At 36.9% G+C, this 22,906-nt stretch overlaps 1 protein-coding gene across 1 annotated transcript in view; it reads left to right on the forward strand.

Annotated features, from left to right (window-relative positions):
• MAP3K2 (mitogen-activated protein kinase kinase kinase 2) overlaps positions 1-22,906 on the forward strand; it is an 89,768-nt gene that overhangs the window by 30,706 nt on the left and 36,156 nt on the right. Inside the window, exons 2-5 of the mRNA XM_021923471.2 lie at positions 14,284-14,345; positions 17,801-17,919; positions 19,084-19,124; positions 20,895-20,994. Coding sequence (XP_021779163.1) covers positions 14,339-14,345; positions 17,801-17,919; positions 19,084-19,124; positions 20,895-20,994 — 267 coding nt within the window. The 5' untranslated portion in view covers positions 14,284-14,338. The remainder of the gene's footprint in view (positions 1-14,283; positions 14,346-17,800; positions 17,920-19,083; positions 19,125-20,894; positions 20,995-22,906) is intronic.

Genomic DNA, 22,906 nt, shown 5'->3' on the forward strand with positions numbered 1-22,906 from the left:
CCTAGATAACCAATGAGCTATTTTTTTTTTTTTTTTTTTACATCAGTGGTCTGCTTTCTGTCACCATAAATTAGTTTGTCTTTTCTAGAATTGTATATAAATGGGGTCATGCAGTGTATATGTGTACTGTTTTTGAAGTGGGGAAGAGTCTGGCTTCTTTCAGCATAATTATTTTTGAGATTCATCCATATTATTGCGTGTATCAATAGTTTATTTCTGTTTATTACTGAATATTATTTATTCCACTGTATGGCTGTACCACAATTTCTTTAACCATTTACCTGGTGATGGACATTTGGCTTTCCACTTTTGTGCTATTACAAATCTGCTAAGAATATTTGTGTACTAATATATTCATGTGAACGTATGCTTTCATTTTTCTTGAGTAAATACCTAGGCATTGAATGGGTGGGTCATATGGTAGGTGTATCAGTCCATTTTCACACTGCTGTAAAGAAATACCTGCGACTAGATAATCTGTAAAGAAAAGAGGTTTAATTGGCTCACAGTTTCTGCAGGCTTTATAGGAAGCATGATTTTGGCATCTGCTCAGCTTCTGAGGAGGCCTCAGGAAACCAAAATCATGGTGGAAGGTGAAGGGGGAGCCAGCACGCCACATGGCCAGGGCGGGAGGAAGAGAGAGACAGGGTGGTGCCCCTTACTTATCCAGATCTCAAGAACACTCTTAGGAGAACAGCACTAGAGGGATGGTGCTAAACCATCAGAAACCACCCCCATAATGCAGTCACCTCTCACCAGGCTGCAGCATATTGGGGCTTACATTTCAACATGAGATTTCGGTGGAGACACAGATTTAAACCATGTCAGTAGGTGTATGTTTACCTTTGTAAAAAATTGCCAAACATTTCTAAAGTGATTGTACCACGTGACACTCTCACCAAGCAGTGTATGATGTTTTAGTTGTACAACATCCTTGCCAACACTTCAGATGACCAGTCTTTTCAAGTCTAGTTTTGTTTCTTTCTCTTTTTGAAAGTGAAAAGAAGGGAAGTTTATTTTTTTGAGCAGTTTTAGGTTTATAGAAAAATTGAGTGGAAAGTAGGGAGTTCCCATATATACTGTCATCCTTGTAACTCCCCTCCTAGTTTCCCCTGTTATTAACATCTTGCATAAGTGTCATACATTTGTTAATTGGTGATGAGCCAATAATGAGGCATTATTGTAAACTAAAGTCCATAGCTTACATTATAATTAACTCTGTTGTACCTTCTGTGGGTTTTGACAGATGAAGTATAATGATGTATATCTGCTATTACAATATCATACAGAAGGATTTCACTGCCCTAAAAAATCCTCTGTGGTCCACCTGTTCATCCCTGCTCCCCTCCTCCTGAATGCCTGGCAGCCACTGATCTTTTTACTGTCTCCATAGTTTTGCCTTTTCTGAAGTGTTATATAGTTGGAATCAATAGTACGTAGACTTTCTTTTTTTTTTTTTTTTAGAGACAGGCTGGAGTGCAGTGGTGGAATCTTGGCTCACTGCAACCTCTGCTTCCCAGGTTCAGGTGATTCTCCTGCCTCAGCCACCCAAGTAGCTGGAACTACAAGCATGCACCACCATGCCCAACTAATTTTTGTATTTTTAGTAAAGACAGGTTTTGCCGTATTGGCCAGGCTGGTGATCTGCCTGCCTTGGCCTCCCAAAATGCTGGGATTACAGGTGTAAGCTACTGTGCCCAGCCTCAGATTGGATTCTTTCACTTAGTAATAAGCATTAAAGATTCCTTTATGTCTTTTCTGTGACTTGATAGTTCTTAATATTCTGTCACATGGATATACCACACTTTATCTGCTCACTTTCTTAAGGACATCTTGTTTCCAAGTTTTGGCAATTATGAATAAAGCTGCTAATAAAACTCATGCACAGGTTTTTGTGTACATACAAGTTTTTTACTCATTTTGGTAAATATCAAGCATGATTACTGGTTCATATGGTAAGAGTACGTTTAGTTTTGTAAGAAACTGCCAAACTGTTTTCCAAAGCGGTTGTACCATTTGACATTCTCAGCATTAGTGCCTGAGCATTTTAGTTGCACGGTATCCCTGCCGACACTTTGGATGGCTAGTCTTTTGTAATCTTGTGGTTTTGATTTGCATTTTCATGATGACTTATGATATTGAGCATCTTATCTTACTGAGCATGGCTTAATTTGCCATCCTTATGTCTTTTTGGTGAAGTGTGTGTCCTACTGTTACATTTGTTTGTTTGTCTTTTTTTGTTGGGTTGTAAGAGTACTTTGCACGTTCTAGATACAAATATTTTGTCAGGTGTGTGTTTAGTACATATTTTCTCCTAGTCTGTGGCTTGTGTTTTTATTTTTTTAATGGTATTTTTTGAAGGGTAAACATTTTTAATTTTTGAAGTTCAATGCATTTTATTCTTTTAAGATAAGTACTGTACTTTTTGCTCTTCGAAAGACACCATTAAAAAATGCAAAGAAATCTTTGCCAAAGTCAAGGTCATCATATTTTTTTCTACAACTTTTATAGTTTTAGCCCTTATATGTAGGTTCATGATCTATTCTGAGTTAGTTTTTGTATGTGATGAGGTAAGAGCTGAGTTATTGAGCTGTTGTACCACAATGTATAGAAAAGATCCTTTCCCCATTGAATAGCCTTAGTCCTTTAAAAAAATTAACTGGCCCTGTATTTATGGGTCTGTTTCTAGATAATCTGTTTCATTAACCATTTATCTACCTGTATGCCAATAACACACTGTCTTGATTATTATAGCTTTATAACAAGTCTTGAAGTTACATAATTTAAGTTATCTTTCTTCTTTTTCAAACTTGTTTTAGAATTTCTAGGTCCTTCACATTTCTTATTCTGTCCTGTTCTATTCTTCTATATTCAAGAGGGTCTCCCTCCCTCGCCCAGCTTGGAGTGCAGTGGCGCGATCTTTGCTCACTGCAGCCTCGAACTCTTGGTCTCAGGGATCCTCCTGCTTCAGCTTCCTGAGTAGTTGGAACTACAGGAACATGCCACTATGTTGTCATGTACAAAATATTGATTTCAATATCCGTATATTTTTTAATTTTAATTTTTTTGTCGATATGAGTTCTTGCTATGTTGCCCAGACTGTCAATGTAAATTTTACAATCAGCTTTTCAGTTTTCACAGTATTGCCTGCCAGGATTATTTGAGATTTCATTGAATCTGTTTATCAATATGGAGTGAATTACCATTGTAACAACACTGAGTCTTCTGATCCATGAACATGGCATTTTGTTCAATTTATAGGTCTTTGATTTCTCTTAGCATTCTTTTCTAGTCTTTTAGTTAAAGATCTTGCCTTTCTTTTGTCAAACTTCTTTTGAAAAATGTCTGTTCATGTCCTTTGCCCGTGTTTTAATGGGATTATTATTTGTGTGTGTGTGAAGTTTTCTGAATTCCTTGTGGATTCTGGATATTAGTCCCCATTGGATGTATAGTTTGCAAATATTTTTCCCCACTCTGTACGTTGTCGGTTTACTATGTCGATTATTTCTTTTGTGTAGAAGCTTTTTAGTTCAACTGAGTCCCATTCGTCTATTTTTGTTTTTGTTGCCTATGCTTTTGAGGTTTTAGTCACAAATTATTTGCCTAGACCAATGTCCAAAAGAATTTTCCCTAGGTTTTCTTTTAGTAATTTGATAATTTCACATCTTACATTTAGGTTCTTTTTTTTTTCCCCCCCCCCGAGATGGAGTCTCGCTCTGTCGCCCAGGCTGGAGTGTGGTGGCGCGATCTCAGCTTACTGCAAGCTCCGCCGCCTCCCGTGTTCACGCCATTCTCCTGCCTCAGCCTCCCGAGAAACTGGGACTACAGGCGCCCGCCACCACGCCCGGCAAATTTTTTTTGTGTTTTTAGTAGAGACGGGGGTTTCACCGTGTTCGCCAGGATGGTCTCGATCTCCTGACCTCATGATCCGCCCGCCTCGGCCTCCCAGAGTGCTGGGATTACAGGCGTGAGCCAGCGCGCCCGGCCACATTTAGGTTCTTAATCCATCTGGAATTAAGTTTTGTATACGGTGAGACATAATGACTCAGTTTCATTCTTCTGCACATGATAGTCCAATTTTCCCAACACCATGATTGAAAAATGACACGCCTGTAATCCCAACACTTTGAGAGGCCAAAGTGGGAGGATCACCTGAGGCCAAGAGTTTGCAACCAGCCTGAGCAACAGTGATATGCTGTCTTTAAAACTAAAAATAAAAAGTTAGACTAATAAAAAATTAGCCTCAGCCAGGCTCACATGTTCTGTAGCATTTTTTTTTAGCAATAAATAATTTTAAAATTAAGGTTTATACATTTTTTAGACATAATGCCATTGCACACTTAATAGACTACAGTATATTGTAAACATAACTTTATATGCACTGCGAAACTAAAAAAAGAAAAAGAAATGCATTTTGTAAGGCTATAGCTGCCATAGACAGTGATCAGATTCTTCTGATCTATCGGAAAAAAGTAAACTGAAAACCTATCAGGAGAACCCGATCCCAATGGTTCTGTGGGTTCTTTCTATTTGCTAAGTGTCTCGGCTGGTTTGAGAAATAAAGGGAAAGAGCACAAGAGAGAGAAATTTAAAGCTGGGTGTCGGGGGAGACATCACATGTCGGCAGGATCTGTGAGGTTCCTCGAGCCGTAAAACCAAGTTTTTATTAGCGATATTCAAAAGTGGAGGGAGTGCACGAATAGGGTGTTGATCACAGAGATCACATACTTCACAAATCAATAAAATATCACAAACCAAATAAATGGAGGCAGGGCGAGATCACAGGACCACTGGATGAGGCAAAATTAAAATTGCTAATGAAGTTTCGGGCATGCATTGTTGTTGATAACATCTTATCAGGAAACAGGGTTTGAGAGCAGATAACCTGTCTGACCAAAATTTATTAGGTGGGAATTTCCTCATCCTAATAACGCCCAGGAGACCAGGGCTTATTTCATCCCTTTGGCTTGGACCATAAAAGATGCATGCTTCTAAAGGGGCCGTTTATAGGCCTACCCTCAGGGCTCATTTTCTTTCTCAGGGATGTTTCTTGCAGAGAAAAAGAATTCAGTGATATTTCTCCAATTTGTTTTTGAAAGAGGAGAAATATGGCTCTGTTCCGTCCGGCTCACCGGTGGCCAGAAGTCTTATCTCTGGTGTTCCCTGAACATTGCTGTTATCCTGTTTTTTCAAGATGTCCAGATTTCATATTGTTCAAACACACATGCTCTACAAACGATTTGTGCAGTTGACACAATCATCACAGGGTCCTGAGGCGACATATATCCTCCTCAGCTTACGAAGAAGATGACGGGGTTAAGAGATTAAAGTAAAGACAGGCATAGGAAATCACAAGGGTATTGATTGGGGAAGTGATAAGTGTCCATGAAATCTTCACAATTTATGTTCAGAGATTACGGTAAAGACAGGCGTAAGAAATTATATAAGTATTAATTTGGAGAACTAATAAATGTCCATGAAATCTTCACAATTTATGTTCTTCTGCCGCGGCTTCAGCCGGTCCCTCTGTTTGGGACCGACTTCCTGCAACAAAAACCTTCTGGAAAGGATTCATCATTCTAGGTGCCATTAAGAACATTGGTGATTCATGGGAGGAAGTCAAAAAATTATCATTAACAGGAGTTTGAAAGAAGCTCATTCCAGCCCTCATGGACAACTTTGAAGGGGTTCAAGACTTCAGTGGAGGGAGGAGCTACAGATTTGACAGAAACAGAAAAAGAGCTAGAATTACAAATGGAGCCTGAAGATGTGACTGAATTGCTGCAATCTCATAAAACTGGAGTGCATGCGAAGTTGCTACTTATGGGTAAGCAAACAAAGTGACTTCTTGAGGTGGAAGCTACTCCTGGTGAAGATGCTGTGAACATTGTTGAAATGACAACAAAAGATTTAGAATGTTACATAAACTTAGTTGGTAAAGCAGCAATAAGCAACTCAGTTGATAAAGGGTTTGGGAGGATTGATTCCAATTTTGAAAAAAGTTCTGTGGTGGGTAAAATGTTGTCAAACAGCATCGAATGTTAGAACAAAATCTTTCATGAAAAGAAGAGTCAATTAACACAGCAAACTTCATTGTTGTCTTATTTTAAGAAATTGCCTTAGTCACCCCAACCTTCAGCAACCACCACCACCCTTATCAGTCAGGAGCCATCAACATGGAGGCCCTCCAGTGGCAGAAAGATTACAACTCTGAAGGCTCAGATGTTCTTTAGCATTCTTTTAGCAATAAGTAATTTTTAATTAAGGTATGTACATTGGTTTTTTTAGACATAATGCCATTGCACACTTAATAGACTGCACATTATTGTAAACATAACTTTTATACGCATTGGGAAACAAAAAAATTCACTTTATCATGATGTTTGCTTATTGCCATCATCTGTAACTGAACCTGCAGTATCTCTGAGGTATACCTTTAATGATGATGTTTTCTGTCTTCTGGCTTGCATTACTCCTGATGAGAAAGTCTGCTGTCATCCTGTTGCTATTGTCTTTTCAGCAGTTTGTGATGCACCTTGGTAAAGTCTTTTTCAAGTTTTTTGTGCCTTGGGTTCATAGAGAGTTTTGGATCTTTGGGTTTATAGTTTCTGTCAAATTTCAAACAGTTATGGCATTTCTTCAAGTATATATTCTATCTTACCCTGCTGTCATTTGGGGACTTCAGCTGAATGTATATTGGGCTCCTTTCAGCTTGTCTTAATGCCCACTTAGGCTCTGTTCATTTTTTTGTAGTTGTTTATTTGTTTGATTTTTTGTCATTTTTATTATTGTGTTTACTAATCTTTGTTCTCCAATATCTGATTTACTGTTGTTTATTTCATTCAGTGTAATTTTCATCTTAGGCATTGTATTTTTTTATCTGTAAAAATTTCATTTAAAAAACATCTTCCATGCCTGTACTTAACATCTTCTATCTGCCTGAACATATGGAATATAGCTGTGACAGTTGTACTGATTCTATCATTTGTGTCTTATCTGGGTCTGTTATTATTAGTTGACTGGCTCACATTTTCTTGCCTCTCTTCATATGTGGTACTTTTTGATTCAATACCATGTATTATGAATTCTACCTTGTTGGGCACTGAACATTTTTGCATTCTTACATGTTTTGGGAGGCAGTTGAATTACTTGGAAACAGATCCTTTGCGTCTTGCTCTTAAGTTTCATTAGGTAGAACCAGAGAAGCATTTAGTTTAGCATAAATTTTTTCTACTTTTGAGACCACACCTTTGTGAGTACACCACCCAGTGTCTTGTGAATTTTGAGGTTTTCCAGTCTGACAGTCTGACAATCATAATGAAATTTGTATATGAAAGAGACAAAATCAGAGAGTCCTTGCCAGATCCTTACCTCAATTATCTCACTAAATCAGGAAGTATATTTGACTATGTGTAATAAATCCAAGGGGTTACCAAATGAGGGATTTGCTTTTATCTTATAACATTCTGAAGACTTGAGGTAGTCATCATGTACTCTATTTTAACTTACTGCTTTGCCATCCTAAGCATGTGGCCAAGGATTAAAATATCTAACAAATAGTTTTATGTAATTGGGAATTTGAAGCTTAGCTCTGTCTAGATTGGAGATACAGATTTGAGGGTTAGTTTATAGGTGATGTTTCTTCAACAGACTCAATAGAATGAAAAGAGCAGTAGTGCAAGAATGAAACTTCAAATGGCCCAAGCATTTACTAGCCAGGCAAGGAAAAAGAGATTCTGAAGCCCACTCAGGTGAGATGTGGGAAGTGGGGTGGAGAATGGAGAATCGTGAGAGTGCATTGCCATGGAAGCTGTAATGGATATTTATGTTTTTAGCCTACCAGTACTTAAACAGCCTTCTTTTTTGCTGTTGTTGTTGTTTGTTTTTTGCAGTGGTGGGGATGGCATCATCCATTGTGTTAGTCTTGGTGGAAGCAGCAGTGTTCTGTAGTATAACCTTTACTGTAGTAGAATATAACATCAAGAAGTAGGGAAGTTGGCTGGGCATGGTGGCTCACGCCTGTAATCCCAGCACTTTAGGAGGCCAAGGCAGGTGGATTGCTTGAGCCCAAAAGTTCAAGACCAGCCTGGGCAACATAGCAAAACCCTGTCTCTGAAAATACAAAAATGAGCTGTCTATGGTGGTGGTTAACTATAGTACGAGCACTTGGGAGGCTGAGGTGGGAGTATCACTTGAGCCCAGGAGGTCAAGGCTGCAGTGAGCCGTGATTGTGCCACTGCATTCCAGCCTGGGTGACAAAACAAGACCCTGTCTCAAAAAAGAAAATAAAAAAACAAGAAGTAGGGAAGTCAAGATTATATTAAGTAAGCCATGGCAGGGACTTTGGAATTTATTCAAAGTGTTACAAGAAACTACCAGTACTTTCTGACAGAGAGCATTAACATTCTCTTACTTTTTAAAAGGATAATCCTTATTGCTGTATGGAAAATGAGTTATATTAGAGTTTGGAGTAAAATCAAGTTGATCAGATATGAAACTATTTCAGTAATCCATGCAAGAGATGATTATGGCTTGGAGTAGTGATACATATTTTAAGGAAAAGCTAATGGGATTTGCTGGTAGATTGGAATATAAGGTGAGAGCATGGGAGGAATCCAAGCTATCCCAAAATTTTTGTTTTGAGCAATTGGAAAAATAGAGATGCTTCTTGATAAAGACTAGAGAAGAATAGAATTTTAAAAAATATATTGTTTTTTACATTTTTTTCTTCTGAAATAATTTTAAGTTCCAGAAGTTGCAAAACAAGTATAAAGAAATTTGTTTTGATTATTTGAGAGTAACTTGCTAACATGAGACTCTATCACCCCTGAACATTTTAGTTTGTAATTGCTATCAATAAGGACATTTTCCTACATATCCAGAATCCAACTGTCAAAATCAGGAGGTTAACCCTGATAGAATTGTATCATCTAATCCACAGAAACCATTCAAGTTTTGCCAGTAGTCCCAATAATGCTCATTTTAGGAAAATAATTCAATCAGGATTATAATTTGCATTTAGTTGTTGTGTCTTTTTGATGTATTTCAGTCCAGAACAGCCGTAACGTTTCCTTGACTTTCATGATCTCGACAGTTTTGAGGTTTACAGAGCAGTTAGTTCTTAGACTGTTCCTCAATTGGTATTTGTCTAATGCTTCCCTATGAATCAATTCAGGTTATCAGTGTTTGGCAGCAATATCACAGAGGTGATGTGGGATTCTCAGTGTATCTTCCAGGTGGCACTTTTTTTTAATTTTTAAAAATTGAGGAAGTCAGGCCAGTTAGGTACATGATTTTAATTTGCCTGTTACTGATGATCTTAACGTGGATCACTTGACTAAGCTTTTTTTTTTTCTTTTTTTGTCTGCTGGGTTTCTACACTAAAAAAGGTACTCTTTTTTTTTCCTTTGAAAAATGTGTGGAAATGATTATTTTTTGGAGGTATGTTAAAACTAAGTGACTCATTCCTCATCACACTTTTCATCCACTAGTTTTAGCATTCGTTGATTTTTCTTGGTTGAATTATTACTTGATTATTTCTATTGATGATTGCTGAATGGTGGTCTTTCTAATTTTATTACATTAATTAGTTGACATTCTACCATAAGAAAAAGCTTTCTCTTCCTCCCATTGTTGATTTATTTATCTTTGTTTTTATGGACTCACGGTTTTCTTTTTTTTTTTGTTTCAGGAGATGGGATCTTGCTATGTTGTCCTGGTGGGCTACAAACTCCAGGGCTGAAGTGATCCTCTTGCCTCAGTCTCCTGAGTAGCTGAGATTACAGCTATTGTGCCCAACTTCACTGTTTCATTTTTTTTTATTCAGTGGGCCCGTAATCCAACATTTTTATTTTGATGTTCAAATTGTCCCATATTTGGTTAGTGGAATCCCTTTCAAGCTGTGCCTGTGGCCTTTTGACATGTCCCCATAGTCTTTATGTACTTTCTTTCTGGTTCAGTGAGATGTTTTAGGCTCATTTTGCAATTACCTCCTCTAAATCAGCTATATATCAGCCATATTCTGGTTCTTCTGCCATCCATTGGGGATTGGTACTTACAGACATCTGGGCAGCAAGGCAAAACTCCATCTCTACAGAAAATTAGCTGGGCATGGTAGCAAACACTATAGGCTGAGGTGGAAGAATTGCTTAAGCCCGGGAGGTTGAGGCTGCAGTGAGCCGTGATAGTACCACTGCACATCAGCCTGGGTGACAGTGCAAGACCGTGTCTCAAAAAACAAAACAAAATCACCTGAAAAATTTGGTTGAGAATTTAAATTTTTATTGAAAGAGAATATACTAGATAAAACTTCCGCAACCAGTTTGTGACTTTCTCTATGTGCATATGTATGGTCAGAGAACTTCCTATTCTAGCTCACTGTTTCCTCAAAAGGTAAATTGGAGTGATAGGGTATTATGGAAAGTTTACTTGAGTAAGAAATAAGAAACAGGTATTCAAGTCTTAGCTTTGTCCAACTTTATAAGTTATATTATCTTTTTGGCCCTCAGATTTTAAAATAAGATATTTAGACTAGATGTTTTCTTCTCAGCTGTTTAAAATTTAGTCTTACATTTGTCTTGATTAAAAGTCCTAAAAACTGAGGTAATATAGTGCTTGCCCTTGAAATGGGACTGATGGGCATGAGGAATGGAGCACTTTCTCGAGGCCAGGCTGGGTGGCTCACACCTGTAATCCCAACACTTTGAGAGGCTGAGGCAGGAGGATTGCTTGAGCCCAGGAGTTTGAAACCAGCCTGGGCAAACACAGTGAGATGGATTTTAGATGCTGAACCAACCTTGATTTTGTTGGATATATCCCAAATGTGCATGTTATATAATTTGTTTTTTAATGTTCTCGGTTAGGTTTGCTAGTATTTTATTGAGATTTTTGCATCTATTTGTGAGATACTGATGTTTAGTTTTCTCATCTTGTGATAGCTTTGTCTGGTTTTGGTATTGGAGTAATACTGGCTTCACAATGAATTGGAAAGTGTTCCTTTTTTTTTTTTGGAACCGTTTTTGTTCTGTAAATGTTTGAAGCGATCTGGTCCAGGGCTTTTATTTGTGAGAAATTTTTCATTTCTCGTTTAGTCTTTTTATAGGTCTGTTCAAATTCTTAATTTCTTCTTGATGAGTCAGTTTTGGTAGTTTCTTTTTAGGAATTTGTCTGTGTCATCTAAGTCATCTAATTTGTTGATGTACAATTGTTAATAGTATTCCCTTATCCTTTTTATTTCTGAAAGGTTGGTGTAATGCTCCCTTTTTAATTCTTGAATTTGATTATTTGTGTTTTGCTGCTGCTGCTTTTGATTAGTCTAGCTAAAAGTTTATTAGTTTTGTTGCTCTTTCCAAAGGGCCAATTTTTGTTTTATTGATTTTTTAAAATTTCAATGGTGTTTTTATTTTCTACTCCCTATTCCTTTAGCTTGTTTCAGATTTAAATTGTTCATCATCTTCTAGTATTTTAAGGTCAAAGGTTAGGTTATTGATTTGACATCTTTCTGGTTTGTCAATATAAATATTTACAGTTATAAATTTTATCTTTCGATGCATCCAGTAAGTTTTGGTTTGTTGTGTTTTCATTTTCATTTATCTCAAAGTATTTTCTAATTTTCCTTATGCCTTCTGTTGACCCACTGATTATTTTTGAGTATGTTTTTTAATTTTCACATATTTGTGAATTTTCCAGATTTCCTTATGTTACCAATTTCTGATTTCATTGCATTGTTGTCAGGAAACACACTTTGTGATTTCAGTCCATATAGTTACTGAGATTTGTTTTATTACTTATTATTTGGTCTGTCTTGGAAATGTTCTATATGTATTTGAGAAGAATGTATATTCTGCTGTTTTGAGGTTGATTTTTCTATAGGTGTCTGTTAAGCCTAGTAGTTTTATAGTGTTGTACAAGTCTTGTATTTCCTCATTGATTTTCTGTCTACTTATTTTATCCGTTATTGAATAGCAGGGCATTGAAATCTCCAACTTTTATTTTTGAATTGTGTGTTTCTTCCTTGAATTTTACTTTTTTGTTTTGTGTGTTTTGCGACTCTGTTGTTAGGTGCATATAAGTTTATAATTGCTATATCTTTTTGATGTATTGGCTATCTTTTATTATAAAATGCCCTTTGTCACAACAATTTTTGTGTCATAATCTGTTTTGCCTGATAGTGGTATAGCCACTGCAGGTCTGTTTTGACTACTGTTTGCATAGTATATCTTTTTCTATCCTTTTACTGTCAACCTATTTTGTCTTTGGATTTAAAGTGTGGACCAGGCATTGTGGTTCATAGTCCCAGCACTTAGGGAGGCCAAACTGGGAGGATCAGTTTAGCCCACGAGCTCGAGACCAGCCTAGGTAATCTGTACAAATCTTTTTTAAAAAATCAGCTGGGTGTGATAGTGTGCACCTGTGGTCCTATGTAATCGGGGGTGCTGAGGTGGGAGGATTGCTGGAACCTGGCAGATCAAGGCTGCAGTGAGCTGTGATCATGCCAGTGCACCTCAGCCTGGGAAAGAGAGCAAGACCCTGCCAAAAGAAGAAAGAGAGAGGAAGAGAGAGAGAGAGAGAGAGAGAGAAAGAAAAGCGTGGCTGTTGTTGGCAACATATTCGGGTCAAAATGTTTGGGACCAGAAGTTTTTTGGATTTTTTCATATTTTGTAATATTTGCATATACATAGTGAGGTATCTTGGGAATGGGACCCAAGTCTAAACATGAAATTCTTGTGTTTCATATATATCTTACTCATATAGCTAAAGGTAATTTTATGTAATTTTTAAATTGTTTTTGAGACAGGGTCTCGCTGTGTCACACAGGCTGGAGTGCAGTGGTACAGTCATAGTTCACTGCAGCCTTGACCTCCCTGGCTCAAGCAGTCCTCCCACTTTAGCCTTCCAATTACCTGGAACTATAGGCATGCACCACCACACCTGGCTTTTTTTTCTAATTCTTTTTTTTTTTTTTTTGGTAGAAATGGGAGTCTCCCTGTGTTGCCCAAGCTGGTCTCAAACTCCTGGGCTCACGTGATCCTCCCACCTTGACTCCCCCAAATTGCTAGTATTATAAGTGTGAGCCACTGCACTAACCAACAATATCTTAAGTAATTTTGTGTCTGAAACAAAGTTTCTATTTTATTACCCTTGTAGGCCTCTTGCATGAGGGAATTTGGGCATGCATGGAAAAGATAATATTGCAGTGGAAGGGGCTGGGAGGGTCTTTTTTCTCCTGGGGGATGCTGAATAAACTGTGAGTTGTGCATCTGCCTTTTGACTGTGACATACCACATGAGGTCAGGTTTGTGGAATTTTCCATTCATAGTATCATGTTGGTACTCATCGTATATTTTTCATCTTATTTTCTAGTTGACCTGGGGATTACAGTTAACATCTTGTAATAACATAGTTTGAGTTAATATCAACTTAATTGCAATGGTATACAAACAGTTTTTTTTTTTTTTAAGTTTTTTTTTTTTTTTTTTTAGGCAGTCTGACTGTATTGCCCAGACTGGAGTGCCACAGCTCACTGCAACCTCAACCTCCCAGGCCCGAGTGATCCTCCCACCTCAGCCTCCCAAGTAGCTAGGACTGCAGGCATGCACTACTGCACCTGGCTAATTTTTTTATTTTTTGTAAAGGTGGGTTTTCGCCGTGTTGGACAGGCTGGTCTCGAACTCCTGGGCTCAAGCAGTCCGCCTGCCTAGGCCTCCCAAAGTGCTGGGGGTGTGAGCCACTGCGCCTGGCCATAAACACCTTTCTTTTATGTAACTCTATTCTTTCCCTTTCCTGTGTACTGTTAATATTATATGAATTATATTATTATGTATTGTATACCCAGCAACACAGTTATAATGATTGCTTTATGTAGGTTTTTTCTTTTTAAACCAATATATTAGTTTCCTATTGCTGCTTATATAGAAAAAGAGTTAATGTAGCGGGCCTGATTGCTTATTTTTAGAAGGCCTGCTTAGGAGTCAGTCTTTGGCTGACACCTGAGAACTTGGATTTCAGGAGGGTTCCTGCCTCTAACTGATAATGGTTTGTACAGACACTATGGTTTATGCTGAATACCTGCTTTTCTTCTGGGAGTCTGGAATTTTGCTATGTGTTAGGCAAGGGGGTGCCTACATGATCAACCTTCAATATAAAACACTTCCCCCCAGCAAAATGTGTAAAGTATTCATATTGTATATTTCTCATTAGTATTATTTATACTGTTCTTTTTTCTTTTCGTGGCTCATTTTCTGTTTCTTTTTATTAATATGTTAATCTGTTTTATCTTCTAAGGCAATGCTGATGGGAGAACCATTTTCCTGATTTTCAAATTGTTGAGCTGTTTGCCATGATGGGTGAGTTCAAACTAAAAGCATATTTCAGGTATAATTAAAGGATAGAATGGAAGTGAAAAAACTGTCTCTATTATGTGCTATTATACACCTTTTTATAAATAAATTTTATGATATAGCAGATTTATGAAATGTTTTATATTTACTTAATAGACTTAATTAAAGTACTTTTTGTGTTGCTATAGTTTTAGAGTGATCATTTTATGCATAACACAGTAGGGACATTCAAAATAAACTGTTAAGATGTGTTGTGATTTGCTTAAAGTCTGATGGCAAGAGAGGAATCATAAGATTTTATTTTATGATTCATAGAGCAGCAAATCATTGGTGCTCAGGGATGATATGTTATACAACTCTTGGTCGTATATTGTGGTATAATATTAGTTTAAAGAGACTAAAGTATGGGAATGGATTGTGTATGTTCAGTTTACGTATCATTTTGTTTTCCTCTTTACCTTCTTTTTGTTTTTTTCCTTTTCTCCTTTGTGTTAAGGGTTCCAGCATGAGGCAGGGATTAGACAGGAAGGCACTAGAAGGAAATGGAGTCATGAATGGCCTACCCTACCCTAAATCAAGAAAAATGGGACTGAGTAGTTGGATGCTGAATTTTGAAACTTAGACTGATCCTGGGATTTAATTCTGACATTTACTTGCCGGAGTTTGCCTTTATCACAGATTTTCTACACACACACACACACACACACACACCCCCATGAAGAACTTATATTTGCCCATGTGATGAAAGTGGGGGCTAGGACACTTTCACTGTGTGTCATTGTAGCAAGTTTGCAAGCTTAGACTTCACCTTCCTACTTTAAAATTTTTCCTTCCACTTCCTCTTCTGTAGTCATGAGTATCAGTGCCCTCTTGGAGCCCAAATTCTCTACTCTAGTTAGCCTTACTTTCAGCTCCAAATTGGATGTACTTTTACTGAACTCCTTTCTCAACTTTTCATTTTGGCTGCTGTCACTTGTACTCTGTGTATCGATCAAATTTATTTTTGTCAGCCTCAAATAATACTGCTCTATAGAAGAGCAACAATCATTGCTTAAAAACATGTATAAAGGTAGTCACAGAACACCATGACAGATGTTTGAATTTTTGACTGAGGATGTTCTTCTGTTACTTATTTTTCAAATATCATGAATAAGCATATAAGGTATTTAATTCAACATTTCTGATAAAAGATTTTTGAAAAAATTATTTTCCAAATATTTTTGGTTTTATGCTCAATTGAATGTCCTTCCAACATGTGTCAGAAACCCATTGTACTTACCCATAAGTACATAAGTGAAACCGCCTCTCTACTAAAAATACAAAAAATTAGCTGGGCATGGTGGTGGGCGCCTGGAGTCCTAGCTACTCGGGAGGCTGAGGCAGGAGAATGGCATGAACCTGGGAGGCGGAGCTTGCAGTGAGCCGAGATCACGCCACTGCACTCCAGCCTGGGCAACAGAGTGAGACTCTGTCTCAAAAAAAAAAAAAAAAGAAAAGAAAAAGAAAAAAGAAATAAGTATATATAAATGTGATAATCAATTTTAGCCAAAGGCCCTCCCCCAAGGCTTTTGACATTGTAATATTAAGCATATAAAATTGTTTAAATTCAAATGTTTAGGTTTCTTCTAATAAAAATTAGAACAACATAGATAAAGAATTAGAGTTACCACTTTGGGAGGCCAAGGTGGGAGGATCACTTGAGCCCAGGAGTTCAAGACCAGCCTGGGCAATATAGTGAGACTCCCATCTCTACAAAAAAAAATAAAAAAAGAATTAGAGTTCTTCTGTCCCTAGTGTAGAATTAAGGATTTACTTTTTTTGTGGGGGGGGGACGGATTCTCACTCTATTGCCCAGGGTGGAGTGCAGTGGCATGATCTCAGCTCACTGCAACCTCCGCCTTCTGGGTTCAAGTGATTATCCTGCCTTAGCCTCCTAAGTAGCTGGGACTACAGGTGCCCGCCACCATGCCCGGCTAATTTTTGTATTTTTAGTAGAGACTAAAAGTAGGGTTTCACCATATCGGCCAGGCTGGTCTTGAACTCCTGACCTTGTGATCTGCCCCCTTCGGCCTCCCAAAGTGCTGGGATTACAGGCGTGAGCCATTGCGCCTGGCCAAGGATTTAACCTTCTTAAAGAAGGTCACATCAAATGCTTTTATTCCAGTTGAGATCGTTCTGAGCTTATTGATGGGTGCATCTATTGTGATTATATTGTACCTGTCTGTGGCTTGGTTACCTATTTGGCTAAACTAACATTATGATAAAACTTTATTTTATAAAAAATACTTGGTGAAGAATTATAAAATTTTCTCTTAACCTGGAAATATTAATAAATTAAACCAATAATAAAACCTTATAACTATTACTTTTAAATTTTAATATGCAAATAATTTCACTACAAAATAGAATATATGAAATGTTACTAAAAATTAGTAAATTACAGAAGTCAGCTATTTGTGTGTTTGAGAGACTATTACGGCTATTGAATTGTCAGAATATTTTTAGTGATTCCCTTTGTAGGATATGGCATGTTTTTTTACTACTCCAAGAACATAAGTTACTGCTCACCAAAATGGTTACATTTTAAAATATAAACTGTAAAGTCTCTTGATTCCTTTATTTACCATTTGTGATTATCGTTAGTAGAATTGATTTACTAGTGAAAATAAATTAAGTTGTCCCTGACGTCTTCCAGAGAGCTTATAATTGGCATTACTGGCAGGCACATGCTTTTAGTCTCAGAAAGAAACAATTGGTATATTTAGAAGAGTCTAAAAGTTCATGTTCATGTTCATGATCCTTTCTCTCAGTTTTATGGACTTGGTACTTTTTCTAAAGAAAGGAATTTTCTTACATTGTTACTGACCATGATCTTTAAATAGTCTGTTTTTAGTCTTGTCAAACCTTATGGTGAAGAAGTTTGAAAGAGCATTTCCAAATACAGTAGGCCAGTATTCACAGTTGAAGCTTTTCTTTGTTGCTGACTCTTAAGTATTGATGAAAGAAAAAAAAAAAAAAAAAAAAACACCTTCCAAAATTAAGTCTGTACTTTGAACATAAGTGCTAAGTAATGATATTTATACAAAGTTGTTTATTTTTTTTCCTCTACTTTTTAAAAGATTTTAGATATCTTGATGTTTTGTTTAGGAGACATAGAAAAGAATTCGTTTTAACAGGGCAGTTTTGACCTTATTCTAGGATATTAAATCAGTGGAAGAATCAGAATGACTTCATCTTGTCTATTAGTGTCACATGTGTGGACTAATGGTAGAGCTTGAGTCTACTGCAATTTTATTTTACCAAAAGGATAGGCGTTAAAAATGTTTTAGATGGATTTTTGTATGAAATTAATACATTCTCTACTTTAAATTTTATTATAAATTTTGTGTGATGTCTATACATGTTGATATATATGTCACAATTACAATTCTATATATGTGTTTTATTTCAAAATTACCTAGATGATCAGCAAGCTTTGAACTCAATCATGCAAGATTTGGCTGTCCTTCATAAGGCCAGTCGACCAGCATTATCCTTGCAGGAAACCAGGAAAGCAAAATCTTCATCACCAAAAAAACAGGTGTTTATTTTAATAAGTATATTTTGTTTTTATATGAATTACTTTCCTTTAATACACTAATCTTATGGAGGACTTGTTTAATGTGTTTAGCTTTTACACTTTCGAATCAAGTATTTTGTTAGTGTTTGTTATACATTTTCCCATAAGAGTGTGTGTTCATCTGTTAACAATAGCAAAGACATGCAGTCAATCTCAATGCCCATCAGTGGTAAACTGGATAGAGGAAATGTGGTACATATACACCATGGAATTCTATGTGGCCATAAAAAAGAACGAGATCATGTCCTTTCGGGAACATGGATGGAACTGGAGGCAGTTATCCTTAGCAAACTAATGCAGGAACAGAAAACCAAATACCACATATTCTCACTTATAAGTGGAAGGTAAATAATGAGAACACATAGAGACATAGAGGGGAGCAGTAGACACTGGGGCCTACCGGAGGGTGGAGGGCGGGAGGAGGGGGAGGATCAGGAACAATAACTAATGGGTACTAGGCTTAATACCTGGGTGACTAATCTGTACAAACAACCCCCCATGACATGAGTTTACCTGTATAAGAAATGTGCTCATGTACCCCTGAACTTAAAAGTTAAAAAAAATTTTTTTAAAGTATGCATTCATAAAGAATGGTAGCATTCTGCAGCCAAGGTTGACCCCTTCCCAGAAAAAATAAGGTAGCATTTCATTTAATATGGTAACTGTTTTCCAAAGCTGACATTTCATCCATTTTTCAAACACTTAAGCAAATTGTTTTTTGTTTTGTTTTGTTCTTCAAATAGTCTACTCTGGATTTTTAGAAATGAGGATGATTTTGATTTTGATAAATCAGATTAGTTTGGGATACTCAGCATGACATACAAAAATATAATATTCTGTATTTCCCATAACAGGATCAGCAAATGTCTCATACTCCTGGTACCTTCACTAGTAGATCTTGGTGTTCTTTCCTATTGAGCCCAGATTCAGCAACATAATTCTCAACTTTTTAGCAGACACTATCAATTGTTTGGAGCTGGTACAGAAATTCAAACTTCCTTCCTCGTCTGGTCTATTTTAAATGAATGGCTAAAAAACAATATGATTTAGAAATTCTAGGAGTTTTATCTAATCTCTGAATGATTTGTCCGATCTCTGAAAGAGTCAATTGTCATTTCATTACAGAATGATGTCCGAGTCAAATTTGAACATAGGGGAGAAAAAAGGTAAGGAAAGAAACATTACATGTTAATTAATTGATTTAATCAAATGTGTATTCTAATTAAGCTGTTGAAAGGTTCTTTTCAGATTTGAATGAAGTTTCATGGTTTACAAATTGAGAATAGAGTAGTCCTTGGGAATGTGTAATGTATTTAGACTTAAGATAGATAACATATGTCAAAATTCAGGCCAAACATCAGAAATGATTAATGTGTTTGCAATTTTCAGAGATAAATAAGATCACTGCTTAATACAGACTTTAAATATTGTCATTTCCTTTTACTTTTACTTGAGGGAAATTAAGTATATTTTTCGTTGTAATTGTTTCATCCCGCAGATACTATATAGCATTTATATACGTGAGCTTAACACTCACAATTCTGATTATTCTCAAGAGACCTCAATGCTATGACATGTATGTCATTAGCGATGTTGAGGAAAGTGAATTGGACTAGTGGCTGTAAATTATTTAGCAGAGATGTAAACCTAGCCTTCTACTTGGTATCCGTATCTCAGTGCACAAATTACAGGATGGTAGTTGACAACAAAATTGCTGACAAGACCTAATAGGAGTTAAGGCCGATGGAATTTTTTTTTTTTTTTTTTTTGAGATGGGGTCTTACTCTGTTGCCCAGGCTGGAGTGCAATGGCGTGATTTTGGCTCACTGCAACCTCCACCTCCTGGGTTCAAGCGATTCTCCTGCCTCAGGCTCCCGAGTAACTGGGATTACAGGCGACTGCCACCATGCCCGACTAATTTTTGTATTTTTTAGTCGAGATGGGGTTTCACCATATTGGCCAGGCTGGTCTTGAACTCCCAACCTCAGATGATCCACCTGCCTCAGCCTCCCAAAGTGCTGGGATTACAGGCATGAGCCACTGTGCCTGGCCTGACGATGGAATTTCATATCTGCTAGTAGTGTCTCATGAAATAATGTAGTGAAAAGCCTAACAGTTTTAAGGATTTTAAAGTGGCTCACAAATCATATAAGCGTATTTTACATAGAAATGTTTAAGACTGGAATATATCAGATAAACCATGGAACTCTCCAATCTATTTTCCTATTTATGGATATTTTCCCAATTTTTTCATTCATTCAGCATTATTTGTTGAGTACTTAGTATATATATGCTAGGCCCTAGAGGAATAAAGGGAGCACAGCAGACATAGCCTCTTTCCTTACGGGTCTTCTAGTGTGGTGTTGGTGGTCTTCAAGCTTTAGGTGCATGCTCTCAAGGGGCAGCACAGGCCAATCCTTTGGGAAATAGAAAGAAAACACTAGAATTTTAATCTTTTTAAAATATTTATTTTGGAAGTATGCCTACATGATACATGTACCCCAAAATAATGAGTTGATAAGGATACAGAAGTCAAAATTTGAATCCCTGAAGAACAACTTTATTCTTTTTAACAGTTTCATTTCATTCTGTCATAAAGATGTCACATAGTTAAGTTTAATCACTTTCCTCAATAAACATTTTGCATTGCTGTTTAACATTCATATGGTAGTTTCAGTGCAAATTAAAAACTGCAGAAAATTTTGAGAATTTCTTTTTTAAAATTTGTATTAGGATAAAACAGACTTCAGAGTTTTTGAATTTTGGGTTGAAAATTTGTGCCTGTGATAAAAAATGTGCTGTTGTAGTGTTTAAGTAAAGTGAATATTTACATAATTTTAAGTTAATTTTGTATCTCTCTAAAAGGAGATAACTGTTGCAAGTTTATTATTTAACTTTGCCTAAGAAAATAAAATCTTAAAATTGTGTTTATATAGAATCCTTCAGTTCCCCAGACCAGTTAAACTGGAAGATCTGAGATCTAAAGCTAAAATTGCCTTTGGACAGTCTATGGATCTACATTATACCAATAATGAGGTAAACACATACAGTGTAACTTTAGTAGATCTTATCTTGAAAAGTAATGTGTTCGTTTAAGAGACTGCTTTTAAGACTTGTGTTTTTATTTAGGGATTGATAAATATATGGTATGTCAGAAGAATAAAACCTAAGTAAATTTTAACTGACTAAAATGGATTTTTTTCATTGTGGAAAATAATAGAGGGTGCTACTATGCAAATAATTGAATGAGGGCATATTATAGGGGAAAATACATGTATTGGAATTTTGCTGCTTATTTTTGGTTTTGTTTTTATTCTATGTACTTTATTGATGAACTGTGTTTTCCTGTCATACTCTACTCGGCTACAGATGACAGAGCTTTGGTAGTTAAACAATTGAGTTAAAGGATTATTTTAGTGTTGGTCAGGGCTCAATTAGATTATTATGTTTCGGAATCAGTACATATGATCTTAAGGGGCTTGCTTTAGCAATGAGGAGCTCTGTGTTGTGGAGACACCCTTTTTTAATCCCCTTAGGATTGGATTCAATGATCTTTGAAGTTTCTTTTAGTTCTTAGGATTCTGTGAGATATCAGGATCTTGTGATCTTAAAATTTATAGGACAATTTAGTTAATAATTGTATTATGGTTAGTAATTAGGTGAATTTGGTTTTTATATTCAGAAAGCAATTATTAATTTTTCAGGCATCATGCTATAATTTATAAGTTGCAGCGCCTGATGGAGTAGACCTTATAGACTTGTGGTACAAGCAAGCCATTAATAAATGAGCTATTTCAATATATGAAGTTCTTTGAAAGAAATGCATAAAGTAGGCCAGGCATGGTTGCTCACACCTGTAATCCCAGTACTTCGGGAGGCCGAGGCGGGCGGATCACGAGGTCAAGAGATCGAGACCATCCTGGCCAACATGGTAAAACCCCATCTCTACTAAAAATACAAAAATTAGCGAGGCATGGTGACGCTACAAAAATTAGCCAGGCATGGTGACGCACGCCTGTAATCCCAGCTATTTGGGAGACTGAGGCAGGAGAATCGCTTGAACCCAGGAGGCCGCAGCGAATATATTCACTGCACTCCATGGCTTCCTGGTGACAGAGAAGACTTGTCTCTGCAAAAAAAAAAAAAAAAAAAAGAAAGAAATGCATAAAGTATTGTGATGAAGAATAAAGGGCAGAGCACAGTGGCTCATGCCTATAATCCCAGCACTTGGGGAGGCCAAGGTATGTATCTACCCAGCCGCGGGAGTTCAAGACTAACCTGGGCAACATCGCAAGACCCCATCTCTACAAAATAGTAAAATTATCTGAGTGTGATGGCATACACCTGTAGTCCCAGCTGTTCGAGAGGCTGAGGCAGGGGGATCTGAGGTGGAAGGATAGCTTGAGCCCAGGAATTTGAGGGTACAGTGAGTTAGAGTTGCACCACTGCACTCCAGCCTGTGTGACAGAGTTGTCTGAACAAAAAAGAATAATTTTTAAAAAAAGTCTTGAACTTGTGTCATTATCCCATAGGATGATTACAGGGGAACCTAGACATATCTTTTTTTCTTTTTTCTAAAATTGTATTATGGAAAACTTTCAAATGCCAAGATACATTAAGACTACAGTATTGTCTTTATCTACTAGCCTAGTAGGTCTATCAAGAACAATGAGGTTAGCATGACATGATTTGTCCATATTATACCTGTGCCAGCTTGTAAGAACTGCTGTTTTTGTTTTTTAATGACTTTTCCCAGTTTGCTATGTAATTTTTTTCTGGGGTTTTCTTGAGGATTGACATCAAGCTAACTTCTTCTTCTTCTTCTTCTTCTTATTTTTTTTTTGAGACAAGGTTTCACTCTGTCACCCAGGTTGGAGTGCAGTGGCCCGATTTCACCTCACTGCAACCTTTGCCTCCCAGGGCTCAAGCGATACTCCTACCTCAGCCT

The sequence above is a fragment of the Papio anubis genome, chromosome 10 (assembly GCF_008728515.1).
Source record: "Papio anubis isolate 15944 chromosome 10, Panubis1.0, whole genome shotgun sequence".
NCBI classification, from domain to species: Eukaryota; Metazoa; Chordata; class Mammalia; order Primates; family Cercopithecidae; genus Papio; species Papio anubis.